The sequence below is a fragment of the Falco cherrug genome, chromosome 4, assembly GCF_023634085.1.
Source record: "Falco cherrug isolate bFalChe1 chromosome 4, bFalChe1.pri, whole genome shotgun sequence".
In the NCBI taxonomy this organism is placed as follows: Eukaryota; Metazoa; Chordata; class Aves; order Falconiformes; family Falconidae; genus Falco; species Falco cherrug.
Window position 1 is genome coordinate 40,443,376 of NC_073700.1, and position 25,009 is coordinate 40,468,384.

The 25,009-nt window shown below is 35.3% G+C and overlaps 1 protein-coding gene across 24 annotated transcripts in view; it reads left to right on the forward strand.

Moving 5' to 3' along the window:
* The window catches only part of RBFOX1 (RNA binding fox-1 homolog 1), a 918,315-nt gene that overhangs the window by 315,409 nt on the left and 577,897 nt on the right, over positions 1 to 25,009 (forward strand). For all 24 annotated transcript variants that reach the window (XM_055709778.1, XM_055709787.1, XM_055709790.1 and 21 more), the window contains one exon: positions 2,382 to 2,429. In XM_055709778.1, coding sequence (XP_055565753.1) covers positions 2,382 to 2,429 — 48 coding nt within the window. Of the gene's footprint in view, positions 1 to 2,381; positions 2,430 to 25,009 lie in introns of those variants that run through there.

Consider the following 25,009-nt stretch of genomic DNA (forward strand, 5'->3'; position numbering starts at 1 on the left):
ATTATCTAATGTTTAGGGATAAAATACAGGGTAGAAATTACATCATTTGCTTTTCAGCCTGTATCTTTTCCTTATGGCTGCTATCAGGTAACTTCCAGGTACATTATCTCTTTAATTCCTGATTGCAGCATTAAGAATCTTTGCTGGGTTGGCCTCAACTGTTTTCAGCTTGGCTGCATGCTTGGTTTGTACCTTTTGCCCTACTGGTTGTAGACAAGCATGTAAGATGAACTGTACTAGGAGGGAGATAGCTTTTGTTTTATCCAGGTAACACTGCATTTTTAATTCACATTAAGTAATGAATACTTATGAACTTAAGTTTCTTATACATTGCTTTTAATGGGAAATGACAGTGGCAAAACAGCAAACTAAAATCTTCTATAGACAGCAGAAGGGATCGGAGTGCTGTTGGGGCTTGAACAAGGTATATTCATCATACTGAAAGCTTGTAATAGCTATGACTAGAACCTGATAGGAGCTACTTTATTCTGCATTCAGTTAATTTAGGTCAGTATGTGAGATAGAGCCATGCTTGTCCTTGGTAATGTGAAAAGATATGATTCATTTTTTATTAACTAATAAGTATGGTAAAGAACATTCTATTTTTTCCAAAAGGTCACTTAGAGCATAGCTAGCAGGTGAGGAGCACTGGTGCTAATGAAGTTTGAATTCATTCCTCTGAGGCAGAAAGCTTTTTAAAACCAAAACCCTTAAGGTAAATATACAAAAAGGCTCAGGAAGTCAGTGTGCAGGCAGAGATACTATTTCCTTATCCACCAAATGGGAGGAGAGACATGGCGAGAGACTGGCTCGCTGCCAGTAAGTCACACTTGGAAGACAAGTTTTGAGTGTTACACACCACAAAGTACAGTCTGGTTCCCCATGAAAAGTACTTTGAATAGAAAGAGTATTTGAGGAACTAATTCATATATGAATCTAACTAGAATAACAAAGATTCTTGTTGGAAATATGCTGCTTAAGAGAGAGCTTAAAATGCCTAACAAACACATTTCTACTATATCTTGCTGTGAATGAAAGTTGTGGGGTTGGTTTTTTTTTGGTTTTTTTTTTTTTTTTCAGGTAGCCTCCATTCATCTTACTAAATTGAATGGTTTATTTTTAAAAAAAAATCTTTTATGGGTATATGGCTTAGGTAAGAAGTCTTTGGCACTGAAATAATTCCAGTCCTTCATTTAAGATGAATAGGCATGGTGTTGAAGAAACTTAATTTATTTATTAAGACTTCTTTACTAGGAGCTGCTGTTACCTATCAGCCTTAAATTTGTAGTTTGAGATTTCTGTAGCAAGCAACTCTAGACAATAATCTAAACACTGGTGAGAGTAGTTCTGGCTTCAGTGAGAGGTTGAGAAAGGACTTACTTTTCACAAAAAAGTGTTCCTTATCTGTATGTCATTTTTTTCCAATACAAATATCTAAAGTTCAGTATGTAAGCAAAATTGGTTTGCAAGAATACCCTCACTAGAACAGTGAAGTTGAGAACAAAGGCAGTCATAATAGGTCACTTGTCTATGGCTTAATGACTTGAGCTATATTTGGCTTACTCAGTTTCCAATAGCTACTTGTTGTAAAGAGGGATAATATGAAGAAATAAATGTTTTTCAGATTATAGATTTTATGATAATGATTTTCTCATCATGCCTTAAGGTCTGCTGGCAAAAATCCAAAGGTTCAATGACAGCCAAAATACCTTAAGAATTAAAGTGTTATTAGGTTTAAGTTGGTTTGACTCCTGAAGAAAACAGAAGTCCAAAATAAACGTGTGTGTGTATACATGTGTGTATATATACACACACATACATGTATGTGTTTGTAGTAAATAAATAATTGATTACTCTTGCATGTTGCATTAAGATTCAGATGAAAATATCTTCAACATACCAAGTCCTGCTTAGCACTCTTGACAACAGGCATAAGTTAGAGCAGTTGTTTCCTTTTAAGTGAACCTTTGTATTTTTAAATCTACCATCACTAATTTAAAGTAAAAAGGAAAAAAAGAGTGAACAAGCAGTTATCGGTTCTTCAAGATGCAAGTAGAAAAAGCAAACATGAACTGTAAAGCAGAGATCATATTTTTGTCTTACAAACTGGCTATGCTATATTGAAATAGGTTTTGGTTTTGTGATGTTTCAATCTTGTCTTTAATTTTATGCTTGTCATAAAGCTTAATAAACCTTACTCAAAGCCATAATACTAAACATTGTACATTTAAATATATTTTACAGAACCAACATTTCAGTGAAGTGTAATAGATTGAAACCCCCACTTTTCAGACTTAGAAGCCCTTTCTTCATCCAGAGTTATTCCCACAACCCTGATCAATATGCTTGGGTGACAAAGTCTTCTCCGTTTGTCTTTTCAGGATACTAAAGCAGAGTGCAGTTCCTGTCTAGAAACTGAGGACAGAAACGTAAGTGCATTGTTTTAATGTAATTTGTCAGGCAACTCCGTAAGTGCAGGCTTTTGGGCTTTATAAATGTTTTTCTATTACACTTTTCTAACAAAATTTTCTAACTTATTTTAACTTCAGAGTGGACAAAATAGTCTAACTATTGAGTATACTTCTGCTAGAAATGTGAAGAGCTGCTTGTTCAGAAGGAAATGCTCATTTCATTAAACTATGAACAGTTTAAAAGGCAATTGCACTTCCTGTTCTTAATTTCGATTAATAACAAATATATTGAGTCATGTCTTTCATGGTAACGTTGGCTTGCAGTGTTAAGTATTTGTAAAGTAGCAAGATAAGAACTGATTTTTCTTGCTTTATAAGCAGTATCTCTGATACTGATTTTTTTTTTGTACTTATAAATAGTTGATGTTTAAAAAAAAATTATCTTCTTTCCAGTTTTATTTTCTGTGAACAAGTATAAAGTATATGTTCTTCACCTTGTTAGCTTTTTTTTTTTTAACTACATTATGGCGTGTATGTTTGAATATACTTGAGTAAAGTTACATTTTTGGAGGGAATTCTTACATTGAAGTACTATCAATTTCCACTCTAAAATGAGCAATGTAGAAAGCTGCCTCCTAACACTATCATATACTCAATTTATGTTTTGAAACAGTAGATATTTATGCTTAATTTAGCATTAGTGTGTCTGTGCTAAAATGTGTGACACCAATGTTTTATTATTCAACTTTCCAATAGCTTTTTAGCTGATTTGTTTGGTACTTTGTCTTTTAACCACTTTTGACTACTGCATCTTCCTATGATCATTCATAAGCTCCTCCTTTTTTGCAAAATAGCAGTTGAGTTCTTTTTGCTATAAAAAATGAGGTTTTGTTAAACAGCATTATACCAAAAGCACTTTAATTGGTCATGATAGCTCAAAATTTATGAAATAATGTCGTACAAGTCTGATACTAAATGCTGATGAAGTTACCTCAGGAAAGTGCATTTCATTTGCTTTGTTGAGGTATGTGATACAGGTTCTTTGGAATTTCAATGATTTTCAGTGTTTTCAGGAATGAAGTGAGTGGATTATTTTGAGCTATACAGAAACATAATAAGAATTTAATTAAGATACTAATCTGTGAATGTAACTAGAAGAGAAAGTATGCTGTATTTTAGATACCAAGCAGCTGTTACTACTCCAGTTGTTGGAATTCCTCTATACTAAGGCAGGTTGAGTTTCTTGCATTCAAATGAAGTCAACAGTGCATGTTTTTCTCTGTGTATCAGTGTAATAGAACTGGCTTATTGTAGGACAACTACAAGGACAGTAAGGAAATATAGTGGAACTTTTTTGGAATTTAAAAAGTATGTTGGCTTTATCACAAGGCTCAAAAATACTGTAATGATGTGTTTAACAGTGCTTTACGTTAGCGAGAACTATTTTTGTCAATAGGAACAGTAACTTTGCTCTATTGTTTTGAGAGGTGAAACATAACCATTTTCCTATGCATTAAATTTAAAGAATTGTCCTTACTAATTACACTCCTAATGAGTTTTCAGTTCTATGGGAGTTTTAGGGGTTCTGTTGCTGTTGATTTTAAAAACATTTTAACAAATGGCAGTATTCTGGCTTTTCTGCTTTTCTCTGTTACTGACTTTATGCCTTCCATAAATCCTATTTCCTTATGTTAATAATGTCTATTTTAGGATTTTTGTAGAATTTCCAAAATCTCCTGCTTTCTGCTTCCCCTTCTAGGCTGCATTAAGTTTCAGCAAGTGTCAAATTATGCCTTGTTGTTTCTTGTGTAATTCCTTCTATTATTTTCTCAAGCATTTTGCAGACACGTAGTGAGCTGAATCAAAATGAACCTGGTTAATATGTTGAAGCTCAAAAGTAACCAGGAAACAAATGCTTCATGTAGAAGTATATTAAATTGAAAAATTTATTTTTTGTTAATTTATTACATTATTAAATTTATTAATTTTATGAGTAAATATTAATCGAGTTTTTGAGTATTTTCTCACTAAAGAGTGAGCCGGTTTTGTGGTTTATTTTTTTTATATAGATTTCTACTGACATTTTAAAATTTGGAGCTAGCATCCAGTTCTGCATTACTAAATCTGTGTAGTGTATCCCCATGTGAAGTAGTAATTGAGTTTCTGAAAGTGTTGAGCACATGATATGTAATTTAAAATCTCTTAACATCAGCTGGTACTCATTACTGTGAAACTCAGGCTATTTACGCTTCAGATTCTGAGCATTAGCTTTAATGAAACTGGCTAGCTGTTTAAATTTAGGTACATGTTGTTTTAAAATATGCTAAAATGCAGTCTAGGACCTTATTTCTAAACATTGAGATCTGACTTTTTTGGTGTGGGTAGCAGCTACTAAAACTGAGTAACCAAAAGGTTGTTCTTATTGCTTGATTAATGGGAAAAGTTGTCAAGAGCCTGATAAGCTTTGGACTGCAGCCTAATTAATGTATGTGTTGTTTTTTATTTTTTCCTCTTTTATTATTATCGCTTTCTCTTTATCTAGCAGATGTTCCAGCCTGTTGCCAGTAAACTGTATTTGTTTGGTTTGGGGTTTTTTTCCCCATTGTTTTACGATAGGATGATTTCTATTTCAGCATAAATTACAGCAGCTGTAAATCTGAAGCTTTTTCTTGGCCTCAGTGATTGCTCTGCGTTTGAGTGGTTTCCTAAGGAGCTATCTTTCTTCAGTGCCTGGGGCTATGAAGGCTAACCCAGCTGTCTGACCCCAGAAAGGGGTACCTCATCCCATGCAGAATATGACTTAGATTTCTGAGACAATCCAGGACCTAGGACAGAGCAAGGGAAGTGAAGTTGAAAGCGCAAGAAGTTCATATGTTCTCCTATGTGTTATTACTTTGCCGGCCTCTTTTGCTCACTTCCCTCGCTCCCTTCTTGCTCTTACAAGCAGTGGCATGAAGGTGAGGTGACAGTCACAGGGTTTCCAAACTTACTGTGAAACCTGGAGAGTCTCTTAATGTATCATTAAGGTTGGAGAGCTGGAGGTTATCAACATTGCAGTGCTGAGTGCTATGAATTTCCATGCAGTAACTACTGATGCATTCAGACACATGTCTTCAGGTTTATGGGCTCTTCTGTGACCTTGCCTCACTAATCACTGCAGTAGTAACAATAGACATGAGGTTTGCTAGGTTTGGGGTTGTGGCTTGGTTTATGACTTGCTAGAAGTAAACTTTTTATCCAACAACAATGATAATCTGTTTAGTGCTCTAGCTTTCAAATGCAGAAGGTCAAATTAACATAAAGAATTGTCCAGAAAACCCCTAAATTTATCTTCTTCGTTTTGTTAATTTGCTGTAGCACTTTGGAAGAACAGAAATGTAGTAAATTCTTGATACATTTCATCTTTTCCTTGTGTTTCGTCTCAAAACTGAAACTTCCACTGAGCTTAAGTGGCAGATTTACTTTAGAGTCCAGGAATATAAATTACAATGACCTATGCAGTGATCATCAAAACACCAGACATCATTCTCCCTTAATAATAATGCATTATTTCATGTTTATTGAAAGCATTAATTAGCAACTTAATGTAATTCATAGATCTGAAACATTGTAAATAAATATTTTTATTTCATTAGGTTGAAATCAAGACAAACTACTGCAATTATGACATGCATCATTAGTATCTAATAATTTGCACTTCCATAATGAAATATACTGCTAATGAACTATATCATTAGTAATTAATGGAAAATTTTCCCACTTAACAAAATATATAACTGCAAGGTGCCTTTTCTTGCAGTCTTTTTTTCCTGAAGTTTCATAATCTCTTAACTTCTGAACTAGAAATTCATGTAACCGTGGCTAAAGCATAGCCTGAAGGCAAACTCAAATTTAATAACTAATTATTATTTTGAAATATGTTATTCTATAAATGACAAAATAGCATTTATTTATCCTAACCACTTTATCACTAACATCTGTCTCTCATTCCATTGTTATTTCAACCGACCCTTTTATGTAAGATTCTACTTAAATTTTCTGCAAGGATAGAACCTCTCAAGATTTGAGAGTAACAGGTGACAAGTAATCAACAGTTGGCTCTAATTGGTCTGTAATATTCTGCGTTACTAAATTGCATTTACTGTTGCCAGCAGTGGACCCATAACTGTATGTACGACTCATTTACTACTTAATTGGTATTCTTTTCTGTGTCACGGCCAGCCCTTTCTTGTTTTGATCTCATACTTTCAGTCTGAACATCACAACGTTTGATGTTAATGAATCCAGTGCTCATAGAAATGTCTTGACTTTGTTTTTCAAATAAACATATGTAGAAATGTGACCCTTAAATTTTCACAGAAAGAAACCTGTTAAAAACGTGTAAAGTCTGATTTTTATAAACATACATTGATTTCTGAAGCTAGCCATATGATGTTTTGGAATTTGAGCCATAATTTGCAAAGCCTGTGATGTTTTCCAGCATGAAGTTTTGCTCTTGTGAGGGGAGTGACCATTTGTTGTAGGTTTGTTTCTTCTACCCATGTTTTTTTCATATAAGTATGATTTGGGAGCAGACTAAATGGTCTTGGCTGAAGGGAATTGCTAAGGGTATTGGCCTTTTTGCCACGAGTGAGACCATGTGGATTCCTTTACAATCTTCTCTTCCATTTCATATAACCAAACTTTAGTCTTAGTCTCCACTCAAAAAAGACTGCTGATATGTAAAGCCTTTCTTTTTTTCCATTGCTGTTACACCAGCTTCATCAGTTCCTGTTACCTGAAAAAAACACCCCTAATAAATCTTTGTCTTTTATTAATTGCAGTTCACATCTTTTACTTCGTCTGAACAATTATCTTTTTTCATACATTCATATGGGACTTGCATAGAACAGGAATCTTCAAAAATACAAACCAAATGAAACTGGAAATAAGATTTCGCCCTGCTCTGCTCTGCCTTTGAGGTCTGAACAGAATACAAAGGGAATACTTTGTTTTACTCTGCAGTTGCCTTTGTCATATCATCAAATTTATTCACGGCAACACTGTGAAACTCTGATATGAAGTTGTCTTGCCCTTCTTGCCCCACCTCCCACCTCCCCTCACCTACCTGACTGGAACGTTTACTTAGGATAACCTTTCTGTGCTGAATAATTTTGTTTCCGCTAGTTTTTACTATGCTAGGCATGTTTTGTTCTTCAGCTTTGGCTTCTTCACTTTTGTTTTAAATCAGCTTACTTTTTTTAGTAATAGACTCACTTTTGCTGTAATGTGCAATGACATTCTCTTCAGTATTCCTTGCAGGCAACATAATACCGACCGTTAACTAGCAGCTAAGTGTTATTAGCTTGGTGGCTCAAGGTCACTCTTGCTTCGTTTCCTGTTCTTGAGAAGAAAAGTAGCTCATGGAAAGAACACTTTTGAGATGCATCTTGACTTTAAGATTTACCACTTTTGAGCTGAGAGTGCAGAGGCTTTATGAGAGCAATAGACTTTATGGTTATGCATTAGGCCAATAACACGATAGGTCAGTAAGTTAGAAAATTTCCCTGTAGTGATATAATGTTTCATAACTCCCTATTACCTTCTGTGGGATATGGTGTAGGCAGTAATGCCTTTCCTTTTCTATGCCTGCTGTGGAAAATATTTTATAATTTTTTTTTTAATACCTTCTGTCAGAAGATCTCAAAGTACTTTACAAACAAATTAAAAACATCTATGAGGAGAGTACTTACATTTATATCGCTCAAGTTACATATGGGTAAAGAGAAATGCAAAGGGAAGAGAGGCAAGACTACAAAGTGAGTCTGAGAGAAAATGAGGAGAAATAGAAACACCTTTAGAAATATATTTTGCTTTGCCTATTCTATGGCTTCTTGCAGGTTTTCTTTAAAGTTACAGTGATCATGTGAAAATGTTTTCCAAGACAGTTTAAGTGAAAAAATTGTCTCATTGGTAACAAGAAAATTTATCCCATTTCTGTAATGTTCTTCAGTTTACTGTGGGAGGGAATGAATACAGGTATCAAACAGTGAAGAACTAGTAAGAAGCATCATGGAGGGAGTGACTCAACTACTGGCATCTAAGGCGTGGATATATTTATATACTGTTTCCTTTAATTGTAATTCTTTTTTCTGCTGTTTAGGAGCTTTCTGTCAATGAATATGAGTAAGTGGCATTTTTATTCCCTTGTGAAGGAATCATGCAATCTGCATTGTTTTGCAGAGTTATGAGATGTGTCTTTCCTCACATTAAAAGAATATTTTTCATTATTTTTTTTTATTATTATTAATGAGGGAAGATTCCAACAGATTGGTAAAGAAGTGACTAAATTATGTTTGGATATAGATTCAGAGGAATCTAAGGAAGTTTTGAACATTAATGAACCTTCTGGTGCCTACTAGAGTGAACATATGATTCCTATTTCTTCTGCCTCTTTACCTGTTGTACAAATAGTGAGGAGTAGTATCGAACCATTGTATGACAGCACCTCATGCAATATAGAGGATTCAGAAACAAGGGTGTAACCCAGAAGTGAGAATAACGAGCTGTTCCAAGAATAGTATCCATCTGTCACAATACACCAGAGGTTTCCACTGACATCTCAGCTCATGTAAGTCAGATTTACACAATGCTTCTTGAGTCTTCCCCAGTATAGAGCTGGGGAAACAGAGCTTCCCCAGTACACCTTCCACAAAAGGGTAAAATTATCTAAGGTGTGGGGGGTTGAGTTGTTGGGTTTTTTTGTTGCTCGTTTATTACCAGAGAAGTTACTTGAAATCCATGGCTAACTCCTCCACAATGCTTTTAAATCAAGTTCTGTTGCACTCCAGGTACCCTAAAACTCCAAAAGTTGAATCAAACCCATTATCTAAGTTGTTTAGGTATAATTTATTTTTATTCATGTGACTTTTAGTGATATTTTTAATCAAATGATTTTTCTTTTTCTTTGTCTTAATTTGTTCCAGTCAAGTAAAATCACTACTTATGGAAAAATAACTAGCTGAAATTTGCCCTAGAACTTAACACACAGCATTAGTCAGCCTAATAAATATTTGGCAAATCTGAGGAAATACTCAGAAATCAAGTTAATTTCCTGACATGTAGCTTGACACTGTGCAAAGTCTTGTTGAAAAGTTTCATAGTATTTGAATGATCATAATGTCAGTCCTGTTACTGCTCTCTTGTTCTTTCTGTTGCTGACATGCAATTATGGAATTTCACAACTGAAGTGATGACAATTGCTCCTCTCTGTGTGTGTGTCTGTCTTTCCCCTTAATCCAACTCTGTCTAGCAATCTGTAATTTGATAAAGTGGAATTGAAATGACAGGCATGACAGAAGTGCCAAAACAATAATTTGACCTCCCACTGAAGTGTCAATGTGTTGAGCTGCATGACTTTTACACATGCTGAATACACATAAGGGACACGGATAGTATATTTATTACGCTAGAACAGAATACCTGTTAAGGCAGATTGCTAAAAAAGGTACATTGTGTCTTTTTGCCAATGTGTTCCATCTTTAACCATTGCATTTTCTGTCCCTGTACTACTATGTATAAACATGATTGCTATTGCTTATAAATTATATCTATTTTATTAAAAAGATTTTTTCAAATCTTTATTTGAGGATATTTGGGCAAAACTTGAACTTTTAATTCTCTGACTGTGTAGCAAATTAGTTCTTGAAGAGACAATTTACTTTTTACTTTTAAGGACAACTTTTCCGTATTAAAACTCTTGGGAGAAGGTGTCAAAGAATGAAGAAACATATGAAAGGTACACCATCTCTTTTCCAGAGTCCTTTAATACTGATGAAGTCCTTCGTTTCCACTCCTGTAGCTGTAAACCCTGTTACAGATTAGTCTGTGTTGTAAACAAATTTTATTGAGGGCATCAGTCAACTAAATGGCAAAATCTAGTTACAGCATATGCAAAATACAGAATAGGAAAATGTATTTTATGTGGTAGCTATATTCTGGTAATTTCAGTTTCATTTCAGACAAACCTGCTGGTATGAGTGACTTGGCAGTGAGCAGGTTTAGTAGTTGGGTACCTTTGAGAAGTCAGCTTTTTATTGAGGTAGGCTGGAGTTTAAGTAATCATCAAAATAACATTGGTTGCAATCTGATTCCAGTCTAAATACAATTTACAAGTGTCTAAAAAGGATCCATGAGCATGATGTGCTTTATTATTCTCTATGTAAAAAAACCCCAACACACTTTTTTTTAAAAAAAAATAGTGCTAATTTTTAACATTTCCTCTGACTAGTAGTCATACTTTTCAGCTGATTCTCTTTCTAGCCTTTTTATTTAATGCTTTGGTGTTAAAACATGCATTTATCTACTATTACATTAGGAACTGATGTTTGTATTATGTGATTTTAAAAACTGGAAAGCAATCACAATTCTTTTTGAACTTCCTCTGCTTTGAAATAAATTGCATTTGGTATATGGCAACTTCTTGCTAATAACTCCTGCAAAGCTCACTGAGCTAGAAATAGCAATCTGAAATATTTAATACTTTTATATAAATAAAAAAAAATGTTTACTGAAGTAAATATATGCACAAGTGAACTTGGAATAGATTAATATGTACTGTACCTGCATTGCATACAACGATTTGTATTTCACCTGAAGACAAGGAAGACAGAATAAAGAAACTCTTTGGCTAAATGTAAAATTAATCAGATTCAGAGGAAAAAAAAAGTAAGTCGAGAGGGAGAATTATCTGTCAAAATTAACTGAAATATAATTCATGAGAGGCTAAAGCTTTGCTGAACTTTTGACTACATCTGACCATTGAGTTTTCAATGGAGATAAAAACGTAGAGGAGAATTGGCTTTTGAAGTTAGACAGAAAAGGCAATCCCCCACAGATCTGTTAATATTCAGATACTGTGAATGGGAACATGTCTTGGATCTTCTCTGTGTTTGTGAATGAATAAACTTTGCAGCAATGGGGCAGTGCAACTTTTTCTACAATGTAATGAACTATTTTTTTTAAAGGGGGTCAGTTTCCTGCAGTGTAAGCTGTATGTAGCCCAAACTCTAGTGCATCAGTAAGGTATAGTTGATCTTAGCAATTTATTATCTACATAATTTTCAGTTACTAATCTGACATACCAGATTCTTTGCAATGTACCAGATACCAAGGCCAAGTGACATGGATTTCAATATATTAACTGTATCTTAGTGTGTAATTTTATATTGTATATATGCCAAAGTGTTTAATGGGGGTTGTTGCTTTAGAGGGAAATGAATTTTCAGTTGACATTTCCTTCCCTTTTTTCTCGTTTTTTAATAAGCACGGGGGAGACTTTGTAAAGAAAGATGGGGGAGACCTTATCAAGAAGCTTAGAGTTATCAGTATGTACAGACAAATCACCTTATTTACAGATGCTTCTGTGCTCACCGTCAGTTACGCTCGCTAACCCTAGCGGCCAGAGGGGCTGGGTAACACTGGGTTCCTAAGTGCCTGGTTCGCTTTGTCTCTCATGGTTCCCAGGAGTGCCTACAGTAAAATTCCCAGGCTGTGGCAGCATGTTCCTGCATAAGCCTGGGAAGCCTCTGAGGTTTTTCAGGGTTTCTGTTGGACCTGGTCTAAAAAGCACTGAAGGAGGAGGAAAGTCTTATACTGAGGTGAACAAAATTATCTCCCTTTGTAGGGCAACACCGTCTTATGTCAGGGACTTTTCTTTCATTTAGCCTACTGCTGCCAACACAAACTGGGAGGTGGGTCCATTCTGGTTCCTCTGGTGGGGCAAGGGGCAGCGTGGCGGTGGGGTGGCCTGTGTGGGGGTGTGCTGTGCCTCAGTGCCGGGAGGACATTCCATGGCAGGGCTGAGCCCGTCGCCTGCTTTAGCAGCTGGTGGTGGTGGCGGGAACAGAGCCGGCCGGCAGCAGCTCCCGCCTGCCCCCTCAGCCAGTCAGGCGCCTCCTGCCCCGCGCCACCTCATGCCCCAAGGGACTGTGGTGTGTGAAAGTCCAAGAAAATAAACCAAAAATAATTAGATAAAACAGCACATCAGGTTTTAAAGGGCTTGTGCTGAGATACTGGGTATCACACGAAGTTTACAGATTGTGATCTGGGGACTAAAGGTAGGTCGTTTGTTTTTATAGATGAAGTTGAATTACACATCCAGACAAGTAAGTACAGAAGTGGCTGGGGTCTCTAATAATGAAGGGTATCAAAGCCTCTATGCTTCTAATTGTTTTGTTTTTAAAATGTTCTTCCCCCCTTTTTATTCAATGTTTTTTATGTTTTTACCGTTTGGTAAGAATTCAAAGGCACATTAACAAAAAACAGCTGGACATTAAAGAGACCTTTATCTAAAGTAATAAACACATACATTTCATGCAAATTAACTAGAAATTATATGCTAAAAAGCAGTTTAAAGAGTCGGTATGTCAGCAGCAGCTAGCAGAGGCTAAAGGCAACTTTAGGCTATTTCTTTCTCCCTTGTACACGTGCTTGTATGACTGTGCATTTGGAGCTGTCCGCCACCTCATGCGGTCATCTTGTCACAGAAGCAGTGAGAGTTTGCCTTGCAATACGGTAAAGTCTATAACGTGAACTTATAATTGACTTCTTGCTAGGAGCTAGGGTTATTTTTGTAGACAAATGCTTCCCAGCATAGAAGTTGAGTGGAGCTTTGCCTACAACCAGTAGCCATTTTGAGTCCTTTGTATGTCTCATGTTGAATTTTCATTATGGAGGAAAGTTTGGAATTTCAAGAGTGGGGAAATTTAAACTCATAGACTTTAAGCAGTGAAGAATACACCTTTTCACTTCATCTGTTTGAGCTGAGCCATGTGTTCCTAGTCAACTATTTTAATTATCTGGAACTTCTTTTTAAAACAAAAACAAAAACAAAAAAAAACAAACAAAAAACCCCAACAAACCATTAAAATGTGATATCTCTGTCTCACAGGTTGTTAGCAGACTTTGACCTAATTGTTTAACATTTTACCTGGATAAACTTGTAAAAAAATTAAAGCTAAGGTCAATTTCGGGAGAAGGGAGAGGAGAAGGGAAAAAGGTGTGTAGAATCCCTTTTATCTCTGATTTTATATACTTAAATAATCAGCCTGAGTTTTACAGTGTGGGGCATTCAACTTAAACCTTTGTTACAAGCTGTCATTATTGTCTTTTACTTACTCTTGCTCAAAATGTGCTTTCTGTGTTTGCAGAGAAGTGTAATCAGTTCATTAAGCTAGGTGAAATCTAGCCATGATGACAATAAATAGAGTAGGTCAATGTTTGCTGGGATGTGGAGCAGAAATACACAGCAGAATAACTCCTAAGAGAACTTTATATAATGAGGCCACTGTGGGAAGCCACTTAGTGTTCTGCACTCATAGAGAATCAGAGAATTTATTCAGCCGATAAGAGTATTTATTCTTGCATAAAGCTCCCAGATGGTAACATTTGGAAAATACATACTTTTCTTACTTCTGTTGTGCATCAGGCTTGTTGATATGTGTTTTTTTTTATTAAACAAGTAATCTTCCAGATGTTGTTTCATTAAACCGAGGTACAGAAATATTTTGCATTTAGTTTTCTATTCCCAAGTTTTAAGCAATGCATTCTTACTACTTTCTTTAAAATTGCAGGACAGCATTTCATATATTAAGTGATACACAGATTGCGTATTAGTGGATTAAATTTAGCAGAACAGCATTTTTCTAAAATGTTCAGTCTTTCTAAATTGTCTTTTTTCAGTTCTTCAAAAGTTTAAGTAAACAAATATAGAAGTTGTAATTTATAAATATGTAACTTCTGTATAAACTTTCTAAAAAGTTTAAGGAAACAAAAAAAGCTTTATGAAACAAATATACAGGTTGTAATCTGTAAATACATACAACTTATACATAACTTTCTAAAAAGTTTTAGGAAATCAAAAAGCTTCCTAGAAGAGAAAATATAGGTATCGAGGAGCCATAAAATAAATAACTTTCCTTGACTCTGTCTAGATAGTAAATCTGGGATGTATTGTGTGAACTACATTTTATTTTCAAAACGGAAACCTCAATTCTTGGAAGTACATCCACTTTAGAAGGAAGTGTATGTCTAAAAGCATTAAACCTTTTTTTTTCCCTGCCTGAAAACATCTTTAGCTCTGGTTAGCTGTTTAAAGTTCTATTTCGACATTTTAATTTTCTTAGCAGCAAGAAAATAATGCCACTGTTGCCCTCACACGTGTTTGAAATAGTTGTTCCATCTTCCTGAAGTATTCTTAAAAAACCTTATTGGTGAGGTGGAAGACTAGAAGTTATGTGGTTCTTCAGGAAAAAAAAAAAAAAAAAAGAAAATGCAAGTTCTTTTATATATTTTTCTGAGTCCTTGTAGTAGAACTCATGTTAAAATAAACACACAAGCATATTGCTATTTAGGAAGTTGCAGTCGCTTTCTCTAAATCAGTATACCTGACAGCCTGATTTCAGACTGCTCCTCTATGTTGTTTAAGTTGCATAGTCGAGCATACTCTTCACTGAAATGAACGTGTATGAAATTTGGAAACGCTATTTGAAATTTTGTGTGAATGACTTGATGCAGGCCAGTGCTTTACTGTGCTAAGTCATAAAATGGAGAGAGAGAAATAATAATTGTTCTTTATCAAAAAATGTATCTCTATGGAAAGTTCAAATTTTAATACTGAAAATTGAAATCCTTTTAGGAATTGAGGTACCTATTACATTTTTTCCATTTGTTTTCCTTATAACTAATAACAAGAAGTACATTATGGAAATATTTGGGAATATTATGTATTAAACACTCAAATATGTAAGTACCTTTTTCTTGCCACTCCATGTTATCAACATGATTTTGGATGAGAGAAGAGGAGGTGTATTGATTCTATATAAATATGGGCTAATGAATAGTTTGCCTGCAGTGATATCTGAACCTTCTGGATAGTCTGTCTTTGAACCATGAATGTTCGGCTCCAGAGGATGGAGGTCTGTGATTCTTCCTTTCTATGAACCTCAGCTGTTGGTACCCAGGTATTGAGTGGGATTTGGCTTGCTGTGGGGATTGTTTCCAGGGGTTGAGACTATCTTAAAACAGTGATCTGAACCAGGGTATTGTTTATGCCTACAGCATGAGCACGGCAAAGGGGAAGGGAAAGAATGTAAGAATGAAGGATTTCATACATTGTGGTGGGTTGGCTGAGGCCTGCAGCCAAGTACTGCCACAGCCACTTGCTCACTTCCACCTGCCCAATGGGTGTGCAGAGAAAATAGGAAAAGCAAAAGGAAGAAAACTCATGGGTTGAGGTAAATACAGTTTGTTAAATGAAGTAGAAAAAAACCCCACCAGAAAACCAAACACACAAGTGATGCAGAAGTCACTCGCTGGCTCTCACAAGCGGACTGATGCCCCACTCTGAGGAATGGCCACCTTGGAACACACACCACCACCACCATCGACACCACTCCCTGCCTTCTTTCACTACCCTAGTGTTACTGCTGAGCGTGATGTTACATGGTACGGAATATTCCTCTGACCAGTTCAGATCAGCTGTGCCAGCTGCGTCCTCTCCCCATCTCTTTCCTGCTACTAACATGCTCACTGTGGGGTGGGGGGCTGTCAGCATCAGCAAAAGAGACAGCCTTGATGCTGTGCACGCATGGTTTAGCATCACCGAAATACTAGTGTGTTATCAACTTTATTGTAAGGAAAATTTATTGGGAAGGCTCAGGTTGCTGAAATGTTACAAAACCAAATCACAACAGCAGAACAGTATTCCTGTCGCCAGTGAGAAAGCTATGCTTTTGCCTGTGTCCAAGACAGCAACTTCTTTTCATACGTATAGCACTTATTTACTTATAGTTGAAAGGTGTCCGTAACTGCTTGAACTGTCTCCCTTCGTGGCCAATGTTTCAGCACTTCCTTGGGAAGCAGAGGATGAGTTTACAGGCCATTAACAAATAGGGAAGGCTGTATGTCATTTGTATTTGAGTTTAGACTTCTACTGTCATCTAAGCATAAATTGATCAGATGGCTTTCCAGGAGTATATGCATGGCAAGATTATCAGTGGCAGATTGTTTTCAGCATATCTGAAGGGGGCAGGCTTAATCAGACCATTGTTTTGTTTGCCAAATTAATATCTGGGATGTAATCCAACCTGATTAACAGGATGGCTGTGATTGGATCATGAAAGGGTAAGCAGACATTTGGAGGGCCTTTTTTATACCTGCTGGCTCCATTACTTTCCCAGTAGCTTGAACACATGCAAGAATATGCTTCTAACCAGTAATCCAATTCATTTCTCATTGATTCCAGTTTGTCTTTTTTATGCTGTATTGAATCTATTGCCAGGTAAATGTTTTCTCTGTAGCAATAGATTGCTTTTTACAGCTACCTGGATGTGTGGTACTGGGCAGTTTGATCAAAACTTCCTAATTCAGTTATTTCAGAACTGACTTCAACAGTGATGCAGAATGTCTTTTCCTCTAATGAAGACTATTCTTGTAAGAGCACTTATGCTTAAATATATATCCATATTTGGAAATTGAATATGTATGCATGTTTCTGTTGTCTTTAAAAATTGTTGATGATTTTTATGTAAGGATTAAAGTAAGGATTAATGTATAATTCCCCCCCCCCCATTTTTTTTACATAATTATGTTTAATTATCTTTTGGTTTGAGGGGTGATATGGAGACTTCATGGTTTTATATATAAACTGTGTACTTTCCAGACATGTTGTATGTAATCATAGCAGTTTTGTACAGTTCAGTTGAAAATTTCTTCTTGTTGTTCAGGGTCTGAAAAATCCAGGGATTCTGCCATTTATCTCAGCTGCTTGGGTACTGAGATGGGACACCCAGGGCAATATTAAAAGACCCAGTGTACAGGGATGTCTCACTAGGGCATACTTGCAGTGTAAAAACTTCTTAAAAAATCAGGGGTTATTTCTAAAAAATACAGTAGAAGTATTGAAAGAGCAGTCTGATGTTCACAGTCCTTTCCCTGCTTTGTCAGCAGATTAATGTACAAAACAAAGTTGTTTGTTTTTCTTTTTTTCTTTGCTGCCCGTCCCCCTTCCCCCCTCCTTCCCCGGAATAATGGTAATAGGCATACTATGCAAGTGGCAAACTTTTTCTTTTGATTTAAAAATTATGCTATTTATATAAAAATAATATTTCAGTTGCTCTGATCTCTGTTACTGTTTTTCAAGATTTGATAAATGTTGAAGACCAAGGAACAGAGCAGGTTATTTTACATGTGTGAATTCTCTGAAATCCAGTAGGGAACATCTGTTTCAGCAAATTTGATGTGTTCATTTCATAAAACTTTGCTTCCCTGTTGTCTTTTCCTGGACGGATAAATGGTTAGTGAATTACGTAAGACAAAATTTGCAAGGGGAGGTAAAATCTTTCTGCACTAACTGATTTCACATTACACAAACTCATTAGATACTCTTTTTGCTTTAGATTATCACAGTTACAATACTTCCACAGTTGCTGCTACCTCCTGAAAATTTTTGCCTTTGCAATCAAAGCTTTATGTAATTCTATTATATTGCTGGCTTGTATTTTCTTTGTCCTGTTTTCCTCATATGCTTGTATTATTTTACTTCTGCTAAACAGATACCTGTATTTCTTTGGTTCATAGTAATACCGTGAGTCAAACTGTGCTTTTTAACTTTGAGATGACAGTTGTGGTAGGTAATGACTAGTCAAGGACACGTTTTCTGGCTTTACCACTGGCTCTGTTGACCTTAGCAAGTTAGTATCTTCACCGTTCTTTTCTGTAGTGGTAAAAGACATTTCTGGATAGCCTGAGAGGGTTGTTTTTGTTTTCTCGTTTGATTCCTTTTCACTATTGAAGATGCAAAATGCTTAATCTATTCATTTCCAATCAAAATTTGAAGGAAATTCCTCATGACACTATTAGACTAGTTTAGAGCAGCAGTAAAACAGATTTTTGCCCTTTTATATTTGTTACATTCTATAATACGCTTTGAAGAACTGTGACACAGTTTATTAAAATGTAACAAATTTTCTATCTTATACAGTCTAAATATAAAGTACAAAAGCTAAGTTTAAAACATTTAGAACCAGTATTGCAGCAAATCTATGACAATATTATATTAAATAGCATGCATAAAAGTTGCACTCTATGTAATTACAGCATTGTTTCTATCAAAGTAAAAATCTCTTAAAAGTGTGTTTCTGATTTAAGGGTAACAAATTCCAACTACAGGAAGCTGTATTCAATTGTTTTCAGTTATGTGAGATAGGAAGCCTTCCTTTTTTGCTTTAAAAGGTGTAAGTAATTATCTGCCTTTAGAAATACTGTAGATTATATAATTCAGGTTTTGGGTGAAATTATCATAGAATGGGTCAGTTTTTTTCAAGAGATCTAAAGAGGTTCAGATGCTCTGTACAGTGTTTCTTCTCTTACTATGATGAATGATTAATTTCAGCATTAGTGGAGACATATTGGTAACACAAGAGAATGAGATTGCAAATCTTCTGTCTCTGGGTTCTTTTTCTTCCACTTAATGACTCTGATTGCAAACAAAGCTTCCTTCCCAAAAGTACTTGTTATCCTGAGGAACAATATGCTTGATAAACTCAAGGTATCCTTCCAAGTGAAAATGTCTGAGGAAAGAAACTTCGGGGAAAACAAATGGCATCTATGGAGTACACTGTGTGTCATCAGGGCTTAATTTTTGAAAAGCTCAGCAGTTCATGTCTAACTGTGCTGGTGATAATTTAGCATTTGGTACTTTCATGCAAAAACACTATCTCAGAGAATGCTCTTAGTGAAAATTAGTTATAATTTGCAATTGTATGGGCTAGGAAGTGGGTGCAGTTGATGGTCCTGTGATCTATTGTCAACATCAATGTCTGCTGTCATGGGTCCTGTGTGGATCTTAGATGAAATTGGACTTTCTTTTTGTTCCTGTAACGCAAATATCATCAAGGCATAGAACTCAGGAAACAGAGGCCAGAAACTGCTTTACCTTACTTTTCATGTATTTGAGTTCTAAATTACATTTTACTGAATTGAACAGGAGCTTCATTCTTTTGTTCGGTTTGTGTCATTAAACACTGACGCTCAGACCGGAGCCAGAGGCTGGCATGCTCAAGTCAAGGCCATAGGTCATACACACATACAAAACCAAAGAGCTTCTTTATAAAATTTCATGTCAGTTCTGTTCCTGTGGAAGATTACTAGGTTATAGATCAGTGGTTCTGCTTGGAAGTTTGCCTGGGATTCCAAAGTTTTATTTTGAAACAGTACCTGAAAGTACCTTGGAAGAGCCTGGATAAATGTTTGCAAGTACATTCCTTTTTATTTTTTTTATTTTTTAATACAACACCACAACAGCAATAAAACCTTTCAAAGCCTCTTGTACCTTGCCTATTTCAAATTCACTTCCTGATTTAGTCAGTCCTCCAACTTAAATATACTGAGGATCATGATTAAGTAGACTTGAGAAGGCATTGAATGTTGTGGTATGTGTTGGTTTCTTGTAAAAGCAATTACTTTGTAAATTTTAAACCATGTGTGCATCTTAAGTACTACTTTAGAAAGACAGAATTTTCTATCAGTGTTAAGCTATCTTGCCTTCTACCTGCCATACTACAGTCTTGGTACTTAATGCATTCTTGCCTGATGTTTTAGTCTACAATTTTGACATGTTAGTTTCCCTACATTTTTTATGAAAAAGTCATTTCATATAAGCACAGATAACATGTTTTAGAAATAAAATCTGTCTGCAATTTGTTCTAGGGAGACATTTAAATGTGCGAACTTGTTTTTCTGCTTTTCTGTTTCCAGGTAGTTACAGAGCTTTCGTTGACAATTATCTTAAATATATAACCTGATATCTATTTTTATTCTTTTTTTACAGCTAGTGTACCTTAGTGAATCTGCCTTTACACTGTATTACCTTTCCTTTGGGATGCCTGAACTGCAGCTGTGTCTGTCTTCTAATTTAATTGAATGCATAATGTGTCAGTGTCCACTGTATGTAGTTTTGATCTGAGTACCAATTAGCACATGCTTGTTTTTTCCAGGTGCATTTATCTCCCAAATTCTGTACCAGAAAGTAGAATCTATGTTAGTTGTATGATGCTTTCTTTAAAAAAGCTGTACCTAACCACAAATATCCTAATCTGTGCAGATTAACTGCATACATTCTAGGCACTGGATTTCTGGCTATTATTTGTTTGCAGAGAGAAGCAAATGCTTTCAAGGATCATGGAAATTGATTCTTCAAAGCAGTCCCAGTAACCTTACTTACAGTCACTGACATTTTCAAATTAATTCAAAGGGAATATAGCTGAATGACTAAAATACCTGTGAAGAACCTGCAAAGACATTGTAATTCTTGACATTCTCACAGTACTTGCCATGGCTATTAAGATAATTACCACCAACTGGGTAAGGTTCCTCTATTTACATTACTGCCTTGGGAACAGATATGATTCCAGTGACCCTGCATCTTACTGCACAGAGTAAAAAACCCAAACAAACCCAAAAACAAAAACAAAAAACCCAAACCACATTACATTTTAGGTAAAGAAGGCATAGAGCCCTGTGTTGGCTCACTTGCAATGCTTACAGTTTCAACCGAACTAAATGCAATATTAGTTGTTGCTACTAGTTTTGAAGATTATTTGGTTTCAGAACTTCTAATGTGTGCTCCTAAAGTCAAGTCCTCAAAGAAAAGTTTGCTTTTAGAAGTTCTGCTCACTTTTAAAGAATGTTAAGAAGTACAAAGTTTGTCAAAGAGTGTCCATATTTATCTAGGTGGCCCTGTAAGCTGAACTCCACTTGGAGACTTGGTTTATTTGCTTTCTGCATGTAAACCAAACAATAGTGTACATTTGCAGTCTAGCACAGAAGACTAAGAATTGAGTCAGAATAGAACCTAGACCAGACCAAGGTATTTTGCATGCTAATGAGCTTGTTATTGTCTTTTCAGATATTCCTTGTAGTTGCTCTTTCACATAAAACGTCTGTTTCAAAGTTAATTTAAAAAGTTCTGAAACTTCATAGTAATTTTTAAAAAGTTCTTATTGTGGATGTCACAAATTCTTCTTACCTTACCTTTTATTTTCCTGTGTATTTAAAACCTAGCCAAGCTTATTGTAAATTTTCCCAGGGCCACATACATCATGTGTTTTTTATCCTATAGGTCTGAATTTTAGGGCCAGACTGATGATACAAACAGTGGCTAGGTAGCCCTTAATTAGCCAGAATTTCTGTTTGTTGCTTTTATTTGATTGTAGTCTAAAGTGTCACTGAATTTGTTATTGATAACTCTAAATGTTGGTAAGCTGTAGTTCTGGAAAGTAGGGAAAGATTCTGTAATAATCATTTTAAGAAATAAGATAGTGTTGCTTTGTTGTTGGTTTTTTGTTTTTTTTTTTTTTTCCTAGCCTAGTGAAGCACAGAGTTGATTTATTGTATGTATGTGATTCAAATGTTAAAAAATAGGTGCTTTAAAATATATCATTAGTTTTAGCCTGTTAAATAATGAAATTCCACTTTGTGCATTTTCCTTTTGAGGTCCATAATCCTAAATTATTTGGCAGTCTTCTTCAAATTACATCGTTTATCTCAAAGGTTAACTATTAATTCAACAGTTTATATTCAATTCAATTCAAAACAAAACAAAAACAAAGCCACAAAAAAAACCCAAACCAAAAAAAAAAACCCAGGACATACGTGGTTATAGATTACATGGAATTTTTAGCCACAGTTTACACAGTTCATTTGAATGTTCTGTTCTCATTCTGTTCTGTCTTTAGATATTTTTTTTTCATTTGTGATCAATGCACTCCCGTATAAACGCTACAAATCTCCTCACTATCTTCTATTAACAAAAATGCGCATAGTATGAAGGGTGCGTTTTGACCTACCATGATGCTACATCTCGTACAACCAGACGATGGCAGTGTAGGCTAAAAAAAGGTGCGTTCAAAATTTCTCCTTTCTAAATGGACTAGGTTTGGGTGTTTTTTGATAACACCCCCCCCACCCCCACCCCCACCCCCACCTCCCAACCCCGATTAATTTCATAATAAGTTCTGAATTATTTTAAGGCTTGCTTATCCTCTACAGAAGTAATTGTTAGGATTCTGTATTATTGTACTGTCACTAGTTTGTCTATCTTACTTGGCCTGTTCTAGATCTGACACAACTTCAGCAACAACAAAGTATTTTTTTGTACTGAATCTGTGTATTGTTTTTTTTCATTAGGTTAACTCTCACTCTACTAAAGCTGTTTTTGTAAGCCTTTTTCATGAAAGAATTCTGAACTTTTAAAACATGGCTTCTCTCAAGCCACTCAATAACTTAACTGCTTATTTTGTGCACGACTGTTTGTTGAATATAGGAAAAATTTAAACAGTCAAATGGCAGATAAATGTACTACATTGAAATATTTAGAACTATACTTTCATGCTTACAGGTTGCATAAAATCCATGTAAGTCACAGAAGCTGCTCTTTCTCTGTGCATCATGCAAGAACCAAGCAATGAAGAGATGAAATTAATTTAAGGCATTAGAAAATGCAGTTTACTTTTCAGGGTTGCACCTGGAACGTTTCCTAAGCATTGGTTTTCTAAGCCTCAGCCTAACATGAGGGCATGTTTAGTGTCCAAGTGACTTGCATGTGACAGAAGCTTTAGTGCTTTCTTTCCAATCTTTCATCTTCTTCTTCCTTTTCTCCCCAAACTCCTGTTGTCACTTAGGCGTTATTTGTATTAGATTATTAAAGGGAGAGGATTAGCACAGGAATTATGTAACTTGGTGAGGGTTTCCTTTTTATTTCTTTTTCTGTTCAGAGTAAGCAAAGAGAAGACGTGGTAGCCAAATCACAAAGTGAGCATATGCATGATGTAAATGTAGAAGTAGCTTGAAGGATTTGGAGATAAGTAGGTATATTGTTGTGGGATGATGCTTTTTAGAATAGATTATTTATTTTTGTAGCAGTTGTGATTGAAACTCTTCAGAAAAGAAATTCTGTTAATTCATTCAAAACAAGAGAATGCATTACTGATCTACAAACTACACTGCAATCCCCACAATTTCTAAAAGATGTTATTTTGCTGAGATTTGCTTTACTCTGTAATATGGGTATTATGCTTAAGCATATTATCTGAGCAGTTTTATTACCTGTAATACTGTTCTTATTTATATATTTTTACATATTGATGTGTGTTTGATTGCCAAATGTCTTGGGCTTTCATAACAAGGCTGCTTTTACAATATTTTTCACAAAAACATTTGCAAATATGTCCTAAAGGGATAGGCTAATACCACAGCTGACATTTAAATAAGGGAGGGTGAAATTAGTAGTGAATTCTTTTACTGTAGAACTCCAACATAAAACTCCTGGGGATGAACCAGAGACCCACAACTATTAAATTGCCTTTTCTACCCAGTTGATTAAAGTCTGACTTCTGTGGCCTGCAGGGGACATTGAAGGACCCGTCTACTTAGGCGTTTATTTGCAGGCATATTGTGTAGTTGAATGTGATTTTTTGACTGGCAAGCTTACTAGCAGGAGGGGAGGTTAACTGCCATTGCTGTTTGTAGAAAAAAAAATTTTTGTAGGTGTTATAGTAAAGTAGTTTTTTAAATACAGAATCATAAATTGCATAACCTATATTATTCTATATATTTTTTCTGCCATTGATGATGAACTGCTGAAATGATAATATGTATATTGTATCATAGTGTATTTGATCTTTTACATTAACTAGTACTAGAAAGTGTAAGAAGGAGCAGAAGAAATAGTTCTCAATTTAAGTTCAGTTACCAGTACTTACATTAAACTTTTTATCAGAATTTCCAACGATGGTGTTTAGATTATATACATACAGCTGCATATAAGCTATGTAAAGGAAAATTGTAATTGATCGACACATTCATGATATCAAATTTGATTTTGTACACAACTGAAAAATAAGTTATTACACAAATTGAAAGTACTGAATTTACCTGGTTAGGCTAATGCCATGTTAACGGTAGTCTATGTGTGTGTTTGAAGCTAGCTAAACTAGCTATAATGATTGCCTGTCCAGAGAGCTGATTAACACAAATGGATCTGTGGTTCTATCCTATGAAATCTATAAGCTGGTGCAACAAAGCACGGAATTTACAACTTCTATAATTAAGGTTGCCTTGGTTGTTGGCTTTTTTCTTTTTACTGGATTTTCTTCCTCCTTGTCTTTATTTATTCAGCAGATACTGTAATGTCTTTAGTAGCAGTATGGTTCATTCACAGTTTCTACCTGTTAACTTGATCTTATCAGGCTGATTTTTGTCTTTGTGCTTAAATATAATAATCCATTAAAAAGTTAGACTAAATTTGTTAGATGGCATCTCTTTTGTTACAGTGCTCTTTGAGGACATAAAATGTATGTTTATGATATTTCCTAATTATTCAATAAACTGTTTAAGGTTCAGTGAAATTTGAATCAACTGCCAATGTCAATTTAATATGAGTTTAGTGCATAAGAAATTTTGCTGACTGGATGGTCTGTTTTGAATGTGTCTTAGAACTGAGTCCACACAGCTAGGAGCAGAGGTGTGCTGTATGGAGTTATGATTTGTAGTTTTTAACT